General features: G+C 40.8%; 2 protein-coding genes across 11 annotated transcripts; both read right to left on the bottom strand.

Annotated features, from left to right (window-relative positions):
- Positions 1–767: 767 nt before the first annotated feature.
- Positions 768–5,603, bottom strand: LOC112288506 (WD repeat-containing protein 26 homolog). Of its 5 annotated transcripts, none has more exons than XM_024532722.3 (7): positions 5,419–5,603; positions 3,206–4,116; positions 2,891–2,992; positions 2,465–2,731; positions 2,070–2,150; positions 1,493–1,777; positions 768–1,207 (listed from the first exon to the last, which is right to left on the bottom strand). In XM_024532722.3, the coding sequence occupies exons 2-7, from the start codon at positions 3,995–3,997 to the stop codon at positions 932–934; spliced, it is 1,803 nt and encodes a 600-aa protein (XP_024388490.1). In that variant the 5' UTR covers positions 3,998–4,116; positions 5,419–5,603; the 3' UTR covers positions 768–931. The 5 variants fall into 5 exon arrangements, with proteins under 5 accessions (XP_024388490.1, XP_024388492.1, XP_024388491.1 ...); XM_024532724.3 differs by having other exon boundaries at positions 5,076–5,594; XM_024532723.2 differs by lacking the exon at positions 5,419–5,603 and adding an exon at positions 5,261–5,401.
- Positions 5,604–6,578: 975 nt separating this feature from the next.
- On the bottom strand, positions 6,579–18,573 carry LOC112288504 (uncharacterized). Of its 6 annotated transcripts, none has more exons than XM_024532721.3 (15): positions 17,787–18,573; positions 17,018–17,129; positions 16,052–16,701; positions 15,072–15,257; positions 14,786–14,878; positions 13,412–13,621; positions 12,666–12,771; positions 11,999–12,223; positions 11,000–11,729; positions 10,504–10,904; positions 10,124–10,203; positions 8,669–9,745; positions 7,950–8,399; positions 7,315–7,456; positions 6,579–7,176 (listed from the first exon to the last, which is right to left on the bottom strand). In XM_024532721.3, exons 3-15 carry the CDS (start codon positions 16,283–16,285, stop codon positions 6,857–6,859), a joined length of 4,254 nt encoding a protein of 1,417 aa, XP_024388489.1. In that variant the 5' UTR covers positions 16,286–16,701; positions 17,018–17,129; positions 17,787–18,573; the 3' UTR covers positions 6,579–6,856. The 6 variants fall into 6 exon arrangements, with proteins under 6 accessions (XP_024388489.1, XP_090110465.1, XP_024388486.1 ...); XM_090254339.1 differs by having other exon boundaries at positions 7,950–8,273; XM_024532718.3 differs by having other exon boundaries at positions 10,124–10,904.
- Between the last annotated feature and the right edge of the window lie 1,703 nt (positions 18,574–20,276).

The following is a 20,276-nucleotide window of genomic DNA, read 5'->3' as shown; positions in this document are numbered from 1 at the left end:
TGAAGGATACTTTCTCATTTGGAAACTCATTTGTGGCAATCAAGAAAATCTTGATGTATCTAGGGTTGGAATTCCACCACAAACATGATCCGCAATACATACATGTTTACAAATACACCTCGATGATAAATGGATAGTTTACAGGCACAAATCGTGTCTGATAAGAAACAGAATGAAGTCCTTGCAACTAAAGAATATATTACAAATTCCACAAGAGTTCCAATTTCGAAATATAGTACAACTTACTATGAGATTTTACTTGCCATCATTTCAATACAAACATTGTTTGAGTTTTAACATAACATATTTAGGTTCTGATGTTGCTAGTGTGGGATAACAAAGAGCTCATGCTAGCATAGGCTTAGACTCACTAATATTGACCAAGAAAAACAGTATGAGAGAAAGGATGACCCACAATGGGTACGGGAAATAGAGTCTCAAATTTCGAAAGCTCTACAATGCTTCCTGCTGACCAGATTTTATCTGGTAAGTACAGAATATACATAATGTGAGTTGAGACCAGACACTCCTATTCATTTGAACCCACCTGAAAATTTCGTGGCTTGAGTTAATAGATAGCGGAGTGGAGGAAAAATCAACTTTTCTATTAATTTAGTTCTTCGAAAATAAAGATGCAATTTCTGAAGCCAGACCAAAAGTCTTTAAACCTTAATAGAAGCAATGACAACTGTAACATGAAAATTGGGCACACGAATAATCCATCGTACTTACCAGATCGCATGTGAACAATACTTATGGAGCACAAATTATGGAGGAAATCAAACCTTTGGCTGTAATAAGAAAGAAGATGAAGAATCCCTACAGATGCTTACATCACCAGATAAAGAAGATAAATGATGAGAAGATCAAATGTACAAAGGAGAGGAACAAACCGAGTGCTGCAAGCCTGCACCATATATAATGAACAACACTAATCCGTATCAGAATTAAAGGGCCTCAGATTTTCTAACAGGTCTCTTGTCCCACCATTGACTAGATGATCAAAGCCATTAGATGAGCCTGGTTTCTCATCATGTTTCTTGGGCATCGGTCTGTTGCTCAAACCCCATATCCGAATCGTATGGTCGTCACTGGCAGATGCAAACATATGAGGATTCACCGGATTCCAGCTTACGCTGTTAACAGTGCCTGAATGACCTGACAACACGTCAAGTAACTCACCATTCCACCTGTGCCAGATGTATACCTGCAATACAATTACGAAAAACTTAGGGCATTTTCCGTAGTTGTGATAATTGCTATCTAAGTATCGGTTCTACTTGAAAATTACTGGGTTGATTGATCCAGAATGACGACAACCATGCAGAAGCACTCAGTATGGCTGAGAAGGGAATAAGATGTAAAACAGAAAAAGAAAATTCCAAGGAAATGAAAGAGAGACTCGGATATCCATTCGCGACTCAAAGACACCAGAGAGACAGACACACAGAGAGAGAGAGAGAGAGAGAGAGAGAGAGAGAGGGAGGGAGACCTGAGAATCTTCGCTACCGCTGACAATAAATGCATAATCGGTTCCACCGAAGCAGGATCGAATCACATATCGCCCTTGTTTGTGACCTCTATATTTCTTAGGCAGATCTTTTGTAGCTGCTGAAATGTCCCACAAATGTATCTCCTGACTCACCAAGTTAACCAACAAATATCTTCCATTTTTGCTCACTGAAAGTGAAGTAATTGGCTTCTCCTCCTCGATGACTCGCTCTGTTTTTTCCTCCAAGTTGTAAATGCGGATGTTCTTATGATCACAAATGCTAACCTGCCATGATCCATAAGAGTCATAACTTCATCACTGAAAATGCTTAATAAAGGATGGTACACTTGTGGTTTACATCACAGCGACAAAACTCTTAACGAATGCTGAGACACATGGGGCATCTTCTATGATACTAGGTCTGAAAAATTCGGAACCCGAAGTGATACATGGACAGTTTAAAATATTGTATATTTAGTTATGTTTTTCGGAGGAAATAACCTAGATGTATGAGGTATCCTTCAGATCAATCAGAACATATAGACATGTAGAACATTAAATATTAAAAAATACTTACCATATGACTTCCGTCAGTTGTGATGGCCAAATCATTGATGCGAGGCATGCGGGCACCTTTCCAAGCCTCCAACTCATGCCCCTTTACGAAAATGTCAGAACCAGGGACAAATATACAAAATCAGAAAGATTTGAAGCACAAAATATCTGAGATAGAACACCCAAGGAATGAATTGCCACGGTCCAATCAATCTTTTTCTCAAAAAGTGACGAACTGAGCGTCCTCGTCTCAAACAACGTGTCTAAATAGAAGGTCAGGCCTGTGGATCCTCAATGTGCAATGCAATTTTAAAATATTCAAACCTCTAAATAGTTAGGAGAAGTACAAGGGAAAAAACAATAAAGTAAAGGGACTTGGCCATGAACCGACATAGAATACCAACCAGATTTTCATACCTCTAAGTCCCACATATAGATACACTTGTCACCTCCACCAGATACAAATCGTTTTCCATCTGGGAACCATGCACAGGACGTAAAGCAGCTATTTGGTTTATCATAGGTATATTTGCACTGCCCAGTAGAAATGTCCCAAAGCTTCACGACTTCTTCATTCCCGCAAGTGAGTAGCATGGTGTCATCAGGACTCCAGGCTACAAAAGATACAGGCTTCGAATGACCAGTGAATTTATACTTCACCTTCAGGGAATCACCTTCTACAACCTGCGAATAGTCGAATAGCAAAACATAAGTCATTCACTGTCTGCTTGAGGCATTACTCACTTGAATAATTGTGAGCAGATACCTAAAACACATTAAGAGAAAAGGGAATAATAACTGCTTTTTTTGAGAGCCAGACATCATCCACAAAAAGCAACCAACCTCCCAAATGATGGCTGTGCAGTCTTTAGATGAAGATGCAAGGTAATATCCATCATGCGAAAATTGCAAAAACCAGACCTCATCATCATGCTCATCTAAAACCTGCGCAAAAGTGATAAAAAATTAATTTAAGAGCCAGCAAAGTTGCTGCGGCTGTGAAAATACGTTGAACCAGAAAATCTATAAACAACTCAAAGGCACATAAAAGAACCTTTATTCCAAACATTGACACTCAATTCTTTCCCACGTGAAAAGACAACCAGAACACGAACACAAAAGAGGGTAAAGAAAATAATAGGCGATAGACTTCTGTACCTGCAAAGTCCGTGTTGGAATTTGGTCCCGACTACAGCGATGGTCTGAGTAAAGAGACAGGACATGATCCAGCGTATTGTGGTAAACACATGCTTCACGTTGCACTTGAAGTGCAACCTCAATAAGATGCTCTAATCGCCTCTCAGGTACCATGATTGACGGTGGAAGCAACTGCTGTAACTCTTCTAGCAAACTCTGACGAGACTCTTGCCCAGCACCCTTCCATTGGGCTTTCGCAAGCAGGTCCTCTGGAAAACATACTATGAAGCTCGCCAGCTGATGAACTTTGGAAGTGCTGACTCCAAGAGGAGATATCTCTGAGCGCAAAGTCTCCAGCGCTGCAGTTGTATTGCTAGCCTCTAAAGACTCCAAAAACTTCTGTTGCAAAACGAGAAATAATGCAGCCTTGTAGGTTGACTCCTCAAGGACGCCAATTTCAGATAACGTGGCTACGCATTCATCCCAACGCCCTGCCAGGATGTCCTCGCGAAACTGCTGCACAGCTGGCGACTGAAGTCGAATACCTGACTCCTCTTCCAGCACTGCACCTGCCTGTTGATAGCCAAGAGAAAACAGCGCTTGCTCTATGATCCTCACAAATTCCACTTTCCGAATTTGACCATGAGACCCCACCGTTTCGCCATCATTAGAACAAATACTTCTGGCCATTAGGGCGGCGGACCCCGTGGCTGCCACACCTGTCCGAGACCCCTCACAGGGAGTTTTATGACTAGGCTTTGAAAGCTTCTGTCGCTTCAAGGGGGGTTGCCCAACGTCACTATCTCCTCCCATGTAAGGGCGTTAACCCGATGGCTAGCCCATACATGTGAAGAAAAGAGAGGAGAATTTTTAAGTCCCCAAAGAAAACCTCCAAAGATTGGATTGCTGTTTGTCAGCACAGCTCCAATACCCTGTCACAGTCCAGATTCCGGAATTCCAATGATGAGAACAACTACCCACAAAAGTGAGAGGCGACGAAAACAAGCAACGTAAACCCACGCAGATGAAATTACAAGTTCATAATTCTCTCATTCTGATATTACGTGTGACATTACAGGTCAAATCCAGAAAACCCTAAAGCTGGCTTCGAGTTTCACGGTCGAACAAAGAACCAGCCAACAATACTAACTGCGAGAAGAGAAGTTAACACCCGACGGCAAGATCTGCTCTCAACGTGTATGGAAGTTGTGCGCAGATACTGTCCAATCGACAAGGAGCAGAAATCATGTCCGCGTTATTCCAGAAGACGACAACATATCCAATTTAAAAGTCCATCACGACGTTCGAAAACGAAAGAGTGTGGAGCATCGATCCCGAGAGCGACAGATTGCATCTACCAACAAATGAACTATCGTGCGGAAGTGGTTGGTTGGTCAGAGCACGTGATTGCAACAGAGAAGACAGTGCCCAGAACTTCATAATGAAAGCGAAGAAAGGCAGATGTTAAAGGATTCCAAATTCACAGCACTATCCCTAGTCTAAAATATACAATCAACCTATAACCCTAACGTGAAAAACACAACAAACTACTAATTCTTCAACCAGATAGTTAGGCTAGCAACGTGAGAGAATCCAACTCATACACGGAAGCTAACGGAAAGTAAACGGTGGACTCGTTCCCACTGACTAGAAACACGCCCATAATCCGCCCTCACGCTGTGCCTCAACTGAGAGGAGAAACGCAAACCCTAGTCCACCTGAAGAAGTAAAGCCGACCGTACTGCCATCCAAATACGCTGTCAATCGCGTGCCCCGCATCACACTACGACACTAAACCGCCAATGCTTCAACACCCAATAATCTCACAAAAAAACCTTGCCGCCCGACACCGTCCGAGAAAATCCTCATTTCAGGCAACACGAAAGCCCACCCAGGAATCAATCCCACTCAATCCACGGCCGAATCTTCCCTCCTACCGACACCGCATTCAAGACAACCATCATATCCCCATAGCTCCCCTCGGGACTAAACCGCGCGGAAACGACCATATCCTCATCTCTGCACTTCCTGAAAATTGGTAAATTGCTCCGCCTGCAACAAGAAACAGACACCAACCCAATACGCGAAATCTCCAATCCTCCTGTGGGGTGCCAGGCGAACACCACCACCGGCTTACACCCCTTCTTCTCAAGCTTTTCTTTCCTCGGACTCGCAACAACAACAGCGGAGAAAGAGATGGACCCAGGGGAAGAACACAACAAAGTGAGACTTACAGAGGGAGATAAGAGAGCAGAGCAGCAGAAGGCGACAAGATTTGTTATGCAATCGAGGAGGAGGAGGGGGGAGTGGAGCAACGGCGCTGCAGCAACAACATGCATCAATGCTAATGGGAAATGGCAGAAGCAGTACTCAGAAGAACCCCGCAAACACGTTCAACAAAATAAAAAAAATATACAAAACAAAACAAAACTCACGCTGGCGATGAAACTGGAGTACACGTTTCCGCAGTTGCGGAGACAATGACCTTTGACCGCGCGCGAGGTTCTCCCTACCACCGTGGTCTGCCCCCGATTACCGGTTGGAGCGGGTGGCACACCGGCACTGCCCCGTTACCGCCGCGTCGGATCCCGGTGTCTGTTTTTTCCCCTCGCCTGCTCGGGCCACGTTTTTCAGTTATCTCAATTATATTTTATCCTCTAATATGAAGGTACAAGGCTTGATATCATTGGTATGGAAAATCAGTGCCAAAAAGGAACTTGATCTTTTGGTCGTGTCATGTCACATCATGGCATTTTACTCTAATTTACATACTGCTTTTTTCTCACACACTTGGGTGTGTGTGAACTCACATTCTGTGGGCTAATGCTGATGTTATTTTTGTCGCATGACAATCAATCAATACAGAGATTGGATTTCAAAATATCCTGTGTCTATATACTAAAAAACAAAACTATGTCGTGAGTAGCAAATACCAAGTTGCATATTGTTGTCAGGAATTGGGTTTTGTTGTGGTGAAGATATCATATCTGACCATTGCAGTGGTCGATGATGGATTGGTCAGATCCAAAATCATACAATTTTCTAACAAAGAAAATGTAGATTTAAAAATCAATTTTGAACTCGAATTTTGAAAAAAGATCATGGGTAATAAAAATTAATCTGAAATACATGATTAAATCAAATGAATGACATATCAAATATGATAAATAAACGACTATATGAAAGACATATTTAATTTGATTACTTTACATTTCGTGCTAAATAGTATATAATTACGTGGAGATGGTGGAATCGGCCACGTTTTTGCAGTCACAGACAAGTGGGTTCAGTCCCTTCAACTTCAATAATTGATTCGCGATAAAATTTATGTAGACCTGGTAGTGGTCTCCCCGCCAAATATATTGAAACAACAGAGGAACTGCATGATCCGAACTACTGAAACATAACTTTGATAACAGTGAGAATTACTCAAATATCTGGATAACAATGTTTTACATCCCTAGCCTCTAATATTATTGAGCTACAAAATTCAAGTGCTACCCGACAGCTGTACACAGATTCTGACTAATGGATTCAATGTTACCAATTATGAGGTGAGGTGATGAAGACTGAATCGACCTCCTACAAGTGGAGCACCTAGAAGCATCTAAGAACCCCAGACAAATACATCTGCGATATATGTCTAACGACCGTCTGAACTCTGATTCGACTTTAACTGGTTTGAACTGGTCCAAGAGACCCGAATTCGAGCTCTGAAGAAAGTCGTGCATTTCCTTCATGTAGAGAGTGCTGCATTATGACAGGTGGTGCGCCTGAGCCCATTCCAGGATGACCATTACTGGTTTCAATGGGAGACCCAGACGAGGTGTTTTGACTCGTAGGAGAAGGGAGCGAACTCGGGAAAGGTGGAACTCTTTTACCCTCTGTTTGCTGCACTAAACTACTATTCCCATCCAGGTCAGCAGCAGGAGTTTTTTGGTAATTCGTCATGTTTTGTGCTCGAGGTTCATGCTTGTTCTGCTGTCCACGACCTACGAGTACAAATACTAAATAATTAGGAGAAAAAAAGTTCAAAAAGATCTAAATCGAGAAAAAATGAAATCGGTGAAAAAAATAGCCAACTGTGTTCTCAAGATCCCATTATCATCTGGCAAAGTTCATTCCAATACCTTGCCCAGAATTCCTGTACCGATGTATATGCAATTGATTGGATCCTTCCCAATCTTTCCGATCTTGTTGAGCGTAAGCTCCATGTTGATTTCCTCCCCGTCCTCCAGAACGGAGCCTTTCTCGATTAGAATACGCGTGCCTCTGAGTAAATCAAGACACCGGACACATCAGAAAGCTACACACAGAATGTAAACTTCTTCGTCAAAAACACTGCGTAGGTGCCCCAAGAGAAGACATGACGATTTTGTACTTGAAACCTATTCTATCCAATTAAAGAAAAATGTCTAGTACAACAGTAACCAAACCCTCGTCTAGAAGCTCTACACCATTAAATTTTACAACTACAACTCAAAGGGATGATTAGTCGCAATTAGATGAGCAACCCAAAGACATTGATATGAAACTTGTAATTTATTCAAAACAAGTTGCAGCAACCAAAAGTAATCATTCAGAACATTTGTTCTACATCAGTTGGAGTTGACGTGCATCCAACATCGCGACTCCATAACATAAAGAAAAAATGATACCTGGCCATACATGATTCCAACATACATCCACATAATGGACAAGGTTCAAACATACAAGTTCATGCAAATTGCAAAGACAACCTTCGCAAAATTCAAAATACACTTACCGGATCGGGAAAGTAGGTGCCTGTGCCAGCCCTAGACTTTGGCAAGGATTCCTCATTATCGTGGATAGGAAAATTCCGCGGTTGATGTAATCCATCTGCTGTTCGACCACGAGAGGAATACGGCGGAGTCGCTACTCCAACTGGATATGGAATGCTCAGTCCTCCATGAGGGTTTCCATGAAACCTGGCTGATCCCTCCCATAATTGAGGGCCTTGCTGGAACTTGGTTGTAGAATTAGGACTAGGAAAAGCCATGTTGGAATACTGAAATGAGCGCGAAAGATGCTCTCGGTGACTCTCGAGGTCGCCACGGAGTATATCATCCTGTAAATCACCAGTGTCAGCCTTCTGACCGCTCCTGTCTATACTAGATGCTTCCATTTTGTTGTCTGAGTTATGAGGCGTTTTATTGCCTGCCCTTTTTGGCCGCTCAGAAACACCAACACCGACCTAAAATTCCGAGGATCTTCACCTAAGAATTGCTATTTGCAGATGAAAGAAAGATAGGCAAACAAAATGAAAGCTGATTCTTGTCCGGGTATATTTATGTAGATGTCTCGTACAAAGGACCACTATCCTAAGAGGATTTTGATGACACTATTTACCACTCAGTATAAACAGAATATAATATAACTCAGAAGAACGTACTAAACCAACAGAAACAATGACGCCAAGACAGTAAAAACATGCTCATTCGATCTCCCAAACGAATAACTAACCTGTGGCATTGCCCTCATCCTCGAATCTTCAAGTGATCGAGATCCAAGGATGTCTGTTGCGGAATCCATGGAGCCATTGGAATATGCACCACCCACAGTGTCCACTCTAACGACACCATCGGAGCCTGTAGGAAAGACGTAAATATGAGGGTAGTACGGGGTTGGGAAATTGTAAATTGGTTGGGGTATTGCCATAAAAACCGTCTCTATGTGACGATTTCTTAAGGACGAACCCATTGAAACAGCTGCAAACTCAGAACTAGGTGGATAGAAAGAACCAGAGGGACCGCCAGGTACACTAGCAGAAATGGGCGATCGCATCTTTCTCTCCAATGTGGAAGAGGAGGTCGGATCGCTTCCAGCACCTCCTTGATAAGTTGGCACTTGAAGAGACTGATATGCAACCGTTCCGCCAGGTTCCAGGGTACTAGATTGCACAACAGAGCTTTTGTGATGGTTAGAGGGGGCAACACTCGGCATCTCCTCGTAGCTATGAGTTGATGCAGAAAGTGGGAAGTGCAGTGAGGCAGCTTGCAGATTCCCAACCGATGCCTGGCTAGATTCTAAGCTTGGCTGATTTAGCCACTGAAGAGATAAATCAGCAGCACTGCCATCCACACTTCGAACAACTTCCCTTTCATTAGGTGATTCATCACTAGGAGTTATGATTTTTCTACTGTGTTGTTTAGTACCATTTGTTTCTTTCAAAAGTTTTCTCGTAGAGGTCTTCACATCCGAGGTACTTAAAAAACTCTCTCGACTTCTCAAGTCTGGTTCCACATGCTTCACCCCTTCTTCCAACTGGCTAGAAGCTTCAGCTTGTCTCTCATCACTCAACAATGATGGAGATGGGGTTTCATCTATTGCTCCATGTGCTCGCGATCCCGTCGTCTCAACAGCATGGACACGATCTCCTGAAGAGGGTTTTAATTTCCCGGAAACTTGAGGCAGCATCGGAGAAGTACGAGAGCCGGGACGAGCAGAGCCAGTAGAGACAGGTGGATTCTCTGTTAAGAAGGAAAGACCTGGAGAAGCGCTGGAAGAAACGGAAGTCCTATGTCGTGACTGCACTTGGTCCTATGGCATTTAACGGGTCCAAGTCAAAAAATCGTTAAACTTGCCAAAAGTACTCGCTCAAAAGATGAGAAGATCACCGCATCTCCTTTAAGGTAGAATGCATATAGCTGTAACAAATCGAATCCACCTAATCACATACGGTCGCAACACTATGACCTACACATTTCTCCAACATAAATAGCCAATATAGCTGAACATCCCCGAGCAGTATATCAGAGCCATTGAGAAGATCCCAACAAGACGTTATTTCAGAAACTAACAAGAAATCAAAACTCAAAAGGCAGAAGAAAAAAAATGATACACATCCTACACAGTGTCAACATTTCAATAGGGCAAGTGAAACAAACTCGAAGGATCGTCTACTAATATAGAACTCACCTCTAGAGGTGGCCGCAAACGCTCCCACTGCTCATCGGAATGAGGAGAAAGGTCCCAAATATGACTGCCAGCACCATCTCCTAAAGGTGCAACCGAAATCATGTAAGATGGAGCTGCTGGCAAGGAGGACGGCAATATGCCTGAATTCTGCATGGCTAAGTATGAATTCGTCCGATTCAAAACTGTCTCCCCTGACGGAGAACTAGGGTGAGTTCCAGGCAAACTTGAGGCAGAAGGAGGTCCTGCTATACTCGACATAGGAACAGGCATAGCAGAAGATACAGCCAAATGCATTTGAACAGGGTAGGGAAATGGTGGAAACTGAAAAAAAGGAGGGAAAAGGGTTGGAATAAGCACTGGCTGTGACATATTCTGATTACCACAGTCCTGATTGCTCCCATGAGAGGAATTATCGCCGGAAGAGGTAGAGTCTTTCTGACGTGTTAACCGCTTATTGTAAGCGGTACCACTCTCCTCAGCAGCTGCTCTTTCAGATGTGGATGTATCGTTCTCACCATTAGAAAAATCCTTACGATGAAAGCTTCCATGATTAGACCTCATTTTGAATTCCCTGGATACTCCCGGTGGTCGCCCAACGTCATGAGCTGAATAAGGAAGATTAATGTCGGAAATATTCCTGCTTTGAGGCACATCACCATGTCTAAGTGAATCGCCTAACGAGGATCTCCGTCTTACGGGATCTTGACTAGGTGTTACTACTGGATATTCCCCAGTCATCGAGCTTCTAGAATGATTTGCAAATTCGTGGTCCTCGGTAGAACTGCACCAAAAGAAACTACCTTCAGTTATACTAACCCTCGTAAAATTATGCAACCAAAAATCACACAGGGCAATGAAAGCTCAATCAAGAGTTACCTGCGATTTGCTGTCATAGGCTTTTCAGACTGCTCCGGGACATGGCAATAATTGAGGCCTTCATTTTGCACCCTACCTTTATCTCCATCAACAATTGGATACCGGCCCTTTCCACTAACTTGCCTCCACTGTCCTTCGGAACTCGCAATCGAGATGTCAGAAATGGAGTGGCCAGGGCCAGGTTCTGTTCCTTTCAGCCTCTCTGGCTTAGTATCCGAAGCAGACGGCATTGTGTTGACTGTACTTCCCAAATCCCTATCGCTATTACAGAAGAAAGGCGCATCAGTTGTTAAGGTGGTGTCCTTCCTTCTCATATTAGATTCAGTCTGCACATCGTTCATCTGCTCTGCAGTATCCACATCACTACGAGCTCTATTGTCCAATTGTCCTGACCGGCTCACGTACTGAAATTGGGGCCTAACGTTCTCCTCAGAGTAAGTTAGGTTTCTTTGAGAAGAGAAAGGATCTGCTCCGTTTTCTTGCGTATATCCACCAAGTAACCTATGTTGAGAGTGGGCACTTCCAGCTCCAGGAATATGAGGCTGACAGCTACGTGAAAGGGGGTTGCCAGTGTCTGGTCTCCCGCCAATTCGATACCGCTCTAGACTTTTGAAAGTACAGGAAAAGAACGATTTGAACTTTTCATTTATCTGATCTGTAGGACATTCGAGAACTTCTCCAAGTGTGCGCGCTCCTAAACCAAATGCTGAACGTATCCTCTTAAAACTACCTGCAACTCAAAATCCAACAAAATGTACCATGTCGTCATCTACAGCACTGGTTATGACCACCGGAGAACACAAAACCAAGCAAATTAGAGCAAAATGGAGACAGTGTCATACGTCACACTCAATGCTCTACTAGGCCACCATGTTAGCTGTCACGTACACGTCTTTAATCTAAAAAATTGAGATAACCGAATACAGGTGCAAGTTTTCAAAATTTAATCGGAAGGACACTGAATACCCAAGTGCTTGCAAAAGAAATTTATACACGCACCAACATTAACACTGCGACCAAGATTGTTGGTGTCACGTATTGGATCAAGAACATTCAGAAACTTGGTGATAAAATTGCGTCTTTGGCTGCTCTCCTGACCACCCTTAGCATCAGAATATGAATCAATGCAACGCTCAAGAAATTCCTTACTAAGCAACAATTTCCCTCTATCTTTCCGAGGAGCCTCGGCAAAATCACTTATTCGGAACGTCTTCCGAGCAGACCCTGCAAGAACAAAGGAAGCATTTTCCATAAGCACCTCTTGACAATGAGAAGCATGTAGAGACATTGTTCTAGTAACGAAAAGGAAGAAAACCGTGTTTCTTGGTTATAATAATTCAAGAGAAGGTCGGAACGTAAGTAATTTTCTGACGTACTTGAACATGGTCAATCTTTTAAAAGGCTACTTTTGGTAAGAACAAATAGATATAAGCAACGATCAGGACATCAATACAGGGCAGTCATTGATACTGCGCCAAGTTTACAATACTTCATTTTACAGCACAATTGAATGTCATAGGCAAATATGTCACCTAAGGCATGTGACAAGCTTTTAAACCATGAAAAATACTAATACTTTCTATAGTGAAAGAAATATATGCAAAAAACCCTCTTGTCTCGAATTTTACGACAATTTAAACAACCAGACCATAAACGGACGACATACCAGAAGATATTTCCGTGATACGGGCTAGAGGCACTGGACCCCACATGGTAACACAGTATTTGTCCCAATCGAAATTGCAGAAATAAACCAGAAATAGATATAGCACCTGAAATGTATCCGCAAAAAAGCCAATAAATTAGAGAAATATAGTTCGTTGCACATTCTTCACACATAGACTAAACCTAGAAATAGTGATCATTAAAAATTATTATTTTTTGAGGATTTATGCTATATCCAGGAAGCGGCTGATACCACAAGCCACAATAAATGCGACAATGTCAAGTTATGCGGCTGTTAACAAACTAGAAGGACCCACAACAATCCCCCGATGATTGAAACTTGCAAATTTAAGTGCTAACTAAAATCACTTAAAGACTTCGCAGTAGAAGAGACATATAATTATAAGAAATGCTTTTTAAAAAAAGGTTAATTAATTAAAAACCAAGCTCAAAATTCCGCACAGTAAAAGAAAGTCACGTATCTGTAATTAAAGTAAAATGTTCATCAACAGTGAATATTGAAGCACTACAACAGACACTAAAATTGCGAAGTCTCCAGCATGGACACCAACAGCAATGAAACGAAGCTACATAACATGAATCACAGATTATGTTAACTGATTATTTTAATTATATTCTCTAAAATTACCCTCCCTCATGAGCAGTCTCCAATCTATGAACAAGTTCACGACGAAACAAAAATGAACATCATATTGTAAAATCACATTTTCCAATTTTATCACTAACCTCCAGTGGTCCACGTAACCGTCGCTTGGGGTGAAAGACATGGAATATATATAACACAAGGGTCTCCAGAGCATAAGTGGAGATAAGGCCATGATGTGCCCCTAATATGCGACTCTCATAATAGCACCATGCTTTCACCAATATGACGCTTCGTTTAAACAAGTGATTCTGTTTCAATTCAAAATCGTTGCGGTCTATTTCCCTGTCCACCTGCAACCAAAAATCGTTGCACAGCAATGAAAACATTGGTACCATCGACTATTTTCTAATGAACTAGCTCCTTTTGAAGGTGTACACTCCTCTTACAAAATAGAAGGAAACAGCAATTGCACTCAGCGATATTGCTTATGGTTAAGAAAAAATAAAACAAAAACACAAAATCCACCAAAAACATCATCATGGTACAATTAGTCGAGGTAATGGTGATCAACATGTCAATGAGGGCCTCACTACCGATTTAGTGCAACGTTAAAATTGATATGCGAAATAATTACGAGTTCTCTTGTCGCTAGGTTACTCAGTGACAAGTGAAATAGTAGGTCCTTCACCAGGAAAAAGCTCCCGGGTAAAGTACTATACTCTACACCTGAAATAAAAAATAATCATTTTTTCAAATGATTCCTCCTAATGAAGTGTATTTTCATGCCAACTACAATAACCAGCATATGTGCTCTCATATAATTTGATGTCTGCTTTAAGATACATTAGTTGTCTTTCCAACGTCCTTAAGAAATAACATGGCGTACATAAAACTAGGAAATCGGTGTGCTCATGGAGTACCGAGACAATTTTTCTTATTACACAACAACATTAACCTTAAAGGGCCTGGCAGAGTCGAATTCCCTGTATTCGACTTGTGTAGCACCATATTAACATGTTAAAAACAATCAAACACAAGTATAACTTCTTACAACATGGTTGCAGTTGCACCATATCGATGTTTTTAAACTTACGATGAACATTCACTTCACAGGCTGCACCACAGCAGTTGAAGAGATCGGACATCGAAAACAAGTACACATATTCAAGCATAGTCGCAGAAGTAACACTAGTTTCATGCATAAACATAAGGAATTTCCGTGTGCGGTAAGTTGCAAACTACTCGCGCAGACATATAGGAAGGTCTATTTACATATTAGATCGAGTGTTCACCGAAAATTACATCAATTCATCAAAATATCGAGGTTTCTATCAATCCGATTCCTCTACCAGGCATTCTGAGCAACAACAACCCTACTTCCTGATGATGTCCAGCCGCATTCAAACTCAAACCCAAGAATCATCCACATAATATAATTTCAAAAGGTTGAACGTTCACACTGTAAACGATAAACATGTAAAAACGTAGAACATAAGAACAACAAATCAACTCACCTCTTCGAGGAAGCAAAAAGTAGACAAACCCCCAGTCTGATTAAATGAGATGTCAACAACAATATTCTCCACCAGGCACTTGATGAGTTTAACCTGCGACACACAACGAATCCTCAGAGGAAAGCTCTAAAACTTTTAGAGCATACAGTGTCTATTCAAAACGCGTAAATTACAAAACCGAGTGAAAAACCCATATTTTTGAATGAAAATGTCATCCTCCTCAATAGGTTAAATTAGAAAATAAGAAAATTGTTAAAGAGGAGAAAAACTGGAAGTGGAATCTTACTTCGGCCTGTATGTACTGAACTTCCTTCACTCGAAACTCTGCATTAGTATCCTCCTCGGCTTGTTTGAGGGCTTTGACCACATCTTGTGCCCATGTCTCTTTCAAGTCATTTCGAGCAAATATTGTAAGATCAATATCCCCGTCTGGCAGATATGTCTTCAGTGGTACAGAGCCAAATTTCACTACCTGGTAAGAAGCAAAATAACCGCATTAATAGAGCACAGCACTTCCAACCAGATCGTCGTTCACATGAAGAATGAAAACGCGAAACGAAATTTGTCCAAATGACTGAAGTAAACAGCTCATATAAACGTAACATGGAAGCATTGCCCGCCCACTTTCTGCGCTAGCATTAAATCTTGAGCTGGGCAACTGAAAGATCGTAAAGACCGAAATTGCCACACCACTGACAATTTGATAGCATCTAAAGAAGGATACGACCTAAAAATCTTCACATGCTACCAGTCTCCAGCAGGAAAGCCTCTGAAGTATCGAATCTAATTCCAGCCATGTGTGTGAATAGCGGTCATGTGTTCACTTAACTCTCTTGCTAGATCAATAATGCTGTGTAAACAGTACTGATTGCAGTTCAGCACTGCTTTAAACAAACCATCTTAACTGACTAATTCAGAAATTCGAGATACATGTGAAGGCCGTGAACATTACAGATTGAGAGCAACCTTGCCAGGATCAATACCCTTTGCCAACTGTGCAATTCAAATCTATGCCCAAGAAATAAGCACGCTTCTTTAAAAGTGGGTTAAAAATAACGGAAACTTGTGAAGGTATACATCAAAGTTTTCGAACTTAAAAGTGTATTTGGCTCCAAAGCCACTGACGAACACGCATAGCGCAACAAAAATCGAACTTTCCATGACAATTTATGTAACCGGCACAGATGCGAACACGCTCCCTGAATCTGTGAGAAGGAACAGAAAGAAGTGTAATTTCTACATTAAGTGCAGGTGGCGAGCTAAGACCTTGCAATCAAAGCGATCTCTGATGAGGCGCTGAACAAAAGCAGTAACAGCTGTCCGTCTCTCCTCAGATGATCGAGTAGGCTTAATGGAATCAATAAGTTCAGCAGTGTGGCCTTCCACTCTACTCCACCAACCATCTTCCAATTTAGCTGCCGAAGAAAACGCAGTAGCGAACTGAGAAGCACCTTCCGTAGTGAGGCCGTTTGGCTGTGGCCAGCTTTCAGGATAGTCCATGCAAACCCTTGCCCCACGCGGCACCCTCTCTTTACTTCACTCGATTCTCGCCAAAACGGTACTCTTCCTCCTCACCAACCTCTCTCACCTCCCTCTGTTCCCACGCCCTCCCACCTGCCTTAAGTCTTCCTCAGTTCCATTCTGAAGGCTGACTTCCCCCAGTCAATGAATGGTCTCCTTCCGTGAATATCCAAACCTCTTTCCTTGCCCTACTCGTTCAAGGCGACTCTGAGATAATCCGGTGTAGCAACCAAGAATATACTAATAACTTGCTTCAGTTACAATAACACGATCAACTGAGCTTAGGAAGTCCATATCCATCACTGCAGAGATGGCCACCATACGTGTCTTCATCCTGGTGCATCTTCACAGCATGCTAAATCGATGACTGATGAATTGCGGACTACGTTAATAAACTGCAATCAACAGCAAATATTTTCAGTTCTCGAAGATGATACAAAAATACAGCAAGAAACCAAAAATAAGCATAACACAATAAATAATATGAAAAATGAAAGTGTGCACTGCAAGTCGGAGCCAGTATCCCATCAAAACGAATACAATAAAATGGATTCGCATAAAATATAAAAAAATAAAAACTATAACAAACTGAGCCTCGTGAAATTGTTCAACCTCCCCAGTCTCCGAAAATACCAACCAACAATAACAAACCTTCTCTGATTCTGGATACATTCACTACATAGAAAGACCATGTGATCAATCGAGACTTACCAACTCAACCTAATTGCTCCCATTCATACACTATGAAGAAGGGCTCGAGTGGGTAAAACCCGAAAAATCTCAAACCTACGAAGTGATTTTGGTCGTAGTCTCCTTTAATTCCCTGCGAGAAATGATCATGAGAGGCAGTTATTCGATAGCGTCACTATACTCTTCACATTCGATAGCGTTACTTGATTCTTATCCTAAGTGGGTCGAACCCCGATCAGACCTCGAAATCCGCACAGCTACAGCTATCGACGCCAAAAGGAACAGAATGGACACATCGCATCGTGACCAAAATCAGCAGAACGAGTTCAGACGCAAGCCCCTTCAGCCATCCACTCTCCTAGCTGCTTCACTGACACATGACTACTTCACCAGATCCCTAAAGGACTCCAAAGCTAAGTTTGAAATTCGAACTATCGCCGCAGCACTCCAGAATTCCTCCCCACGACCCGCCACCTAACACACCCCTCACCGAGACGTTAAAACCCAACCGAAGGGATCCCGCGTTTTGAAATAATGATATAATCGAACAAATTGGTGATGGAAAATCCCCGCCACCAGCTATTCAATTCTACATCAACGCAACTCAGACTGCAAACCCAAATGTCAACGGCGACAAAAAAAAACAACGATGGAATGAGGAATGAACAGTGAACCAATACAATGTCAACATGAAACCCAATATAAATACAGATGCGCAGAATTGAAAAAAATAATAATAATAATAATAATAAAATAAAAAATGAAGGTAGGCATTTGAGTAAACACGCACCGTGAATTTTAAAAAATAAAAGATAAAACAAGAAAAAGTGGAGAGAATGACAAATGCTATCCTGCTTCCAAACCCTCTGGCCCTCAATTCGACAAAACCCAATTTCCTCCAAAACCCAATTTCCTCCAAAACCCGACCAACGGTGCTTCGTCAATCACTCACTCCACCACAGCAGCTTCCACAGAACGAGACGGAGGATTGTGGAAGGGCAGTAAGGGTGCACCCTACAGCTGGGAGGCTGAGGACGTTGCCGAAGCCCTAATCGTGAAGAGGGGAGAGGGAGAGGCAGAGGAAGAGGCTTCGTGGAATAGAAAGAGGGGGAGGTTCACAGAAACTTTAGGGCATGCACGTCATTGCGACGGATCATCCCGCGTTGCACGAAGGCTTCCACGTACGATGATGATGCTGCTGCTGCAGGTGCTGTTACTGCAAGGAGGAGGAGAAGGAAGAGGAGCGGGGGACTGCAATTCGCAATTCTATTCGCTTACATTTTCATGTCAGTTTCAGTTTCATTCCATATCCTCCTCCGCCAGCACCCTCCTGCTCCTGCTACCCTCCCCCTGCACAAGCCCTAATCTCGTCTCCACCCCTCCCTTCCTTCCCAAAAGTGCACGATGCCCGCTGCCCCCAGTCCCGCCGTTTGAAATTCACGACGAATTTCTCCCTTTCTCTCCCTTCCCAAAGACGAAGACAACGACGACGACGGAGATGAGAAGAAGGAGAAGAAGAAAGAGGAGGAGGAAGAGGAGGGGAGGTGAAAAACTTGAACATGCTTTGCATGCTTTTGCTTGCTCACCTGCTTTACACTCCCAAGCCCCGTCTATTGCAATGGACACGAAGGACACCAGGATTTCCTTTAGGGTTTCGTACATCACAGTCCACCTTACTAACAACCTAGTGATTTTATTTTTTTTGTGTATTTCTTTTCACTCAAACTTGCATTTTTTTTCTTTCTTTTGTTGATTTTTTTAATGGATTATTATTATTATTATTATTATTTCTATTTGTGTTTATGTAGAGAGATGAATAAGGCATTTGTAATCAATATAATGAAATGGATTTCAAATAAAAATATGTTGATGTGTATGTATATTTGTATATAAATTTTTAGTATAGAAAGAATGGTGATAAAGACTAAAAGATTGTAGAATTTGTTCATTAATTTGTGGTCTGAATATTTTCTAGATTATGGTGCAACTATAAAGGGTATTATTAATGTTACACTAGATTTTGCTATTGCCACCATAAATCCCTATCCACCACATGCCAACTTTGTTTACTACCTTTCAAACCAATCAAATTGCTTTGTTCAATATCTTTTAAACCATTTGATTGAGTATATTTTATCTTGTAATAAAAAAATAATGACACCAAGTGGTTGGCGTTGTCGTGGCATTAGCAACACCTAATATAAAATTTATTCTTATTTTATTTAGTACTAAAAATATCTTAAATAGATGTGGAAGTATTATCCTTGAAATTCAATCATGTAGTCTCTTAAGCAATTTATTTGTATTTTTTTCTTTATTTAATGCATTAAATAAATTATTTTTAATAAAATATATTTAATTAGATTACAAATAATTAACTATATTTTTTATAAATTCTAGAATATCTTATAATATTTAGATATTATAATTTTGAAATAAGACATTTTTTGCTTCATTATTATAATTTAATTTGTGGACTACAAAACCAAAAGCCAGAAACATAAATTTATTTCATATCCATCTAATCTAAATACAAAAATTATTGATTGTGCTTATACTAGTTCTACATATGAAAAAAAACTTTTAAATAATTTTTTAAAGATTTAATATCACTAATTTAAGACTATACAAACTAATACTACAATTTTATCTAAACAATAGTATGGTTATACTTAGCTTGGAATAATGACTAAGATATATAAAAAATAGACCATATAGTTTTAGTAATAGAATTTTGTATGAGCATAAGTCTAATAATAATATTTATTTTTTAAAAAAATTATATTTAAAAGAAAAAAATTAAAACAAAAATATCTAAGTATTTTTGTATAATAGTTTAAATAATACATTCGTAGTTTTTTATTAACTTAAAAAAAGAATACTAATAAAGTAGATAAAAATATCTATTATATAAGACAACTTGGATATAAGATAAAGAAACAAAGAAGTATTTTGATTGGATGTTGAAAAAGGAATTTAAGGAACTTAGGGAATACAAAGTGGTTAGAATCTTAAGTACTTCTAAGAACCAAGTTTTTGGCACCTTGAGAATTTTCACTAACTGATTCATTTTTAAGATTAAGCACATTCAATCAATCAAAACAATGATCAAATTTTCTTTTAGATCAATTTTGATAATATATTCAATTAGAGTTATTATATATCATAAGCCAAAATAGGTCACAATTGTGACAAAATCCAAAATATTATTGGCATTTATTATACACATATTAATATTTGGTCGAGACAAACTTCTTATATTAAAATATTTAGTAGTAGG

Source organism: Physcomitrium patens, chromosome 11, assembly GCF_059467195.1.
Source record: "Physcomitrium patens ecotype Gransden chromosome 11, ASM5946719v1, whole genome shotgun sequence".
Classification (NCBI taxonomy): Eukaryota; Viridiplantae; Streptophyta; class Bryopsida; order Funariales; family Funariaceae; genus Physcomitrium; species Physcomitrium patens.
Note: the sequence above shows the minus strand (reverse complement) of the source record. Positions and strands in the feature narration are given on the sequence as shown.

What these genes read in the sequence shown, in the direction of transcription:
- LOC112288504 (XM_024532718.3), bottom strand. Translation starts at nt 16,285, where the DNA reads ATGGACTATCCTGAAAGCTGGCCACAGCCAAACGGCCTCACTACGGAA. An exon ending in TGGTCGCAGTGTTAATGTTG is followed by an intron (nt 11,730 to 11,998) that starts GTGCGTGTATAA and finishes TTTGAGTTGCAG; the next exon opens with GTAGTTTTAAGAGGATACGT. An exon ending in GTTTGCGGCCACCTCTAGAG is followed by an intron (nt 9,746 to 10,123) that starts GTGAGTTCTATA and finishes TAAATGCCATAG; the next exon opens with GACCAAGTGCAGTCACGACA.
- LOC112288506 (XM_024532722.3), bottom strand. Translation starts at nt 3,997, where the DNA reads ATGGGAGGAGATAGTGACGTTGGGCAACCCCCCTTGAAGCGACAGAAG. An exon ending in GCACAGCCATCATTTGGGAG is followed by an intron (nt 2,732 to 2,890) that starts GTTGGTTGCTTT and finishes GACTATTCGCAG; the next exon opens with GTTGTAGAAGGTGATTCCCT. An exon ending in CAACTGACGGAAGTCATATG is followed by an intron (nt 1,778 to 2,069) that starts GTAAGTATTTTT and finishes GGATCATGGCAG; the next exon opens with GTTAGCATTTGTGATCATAA.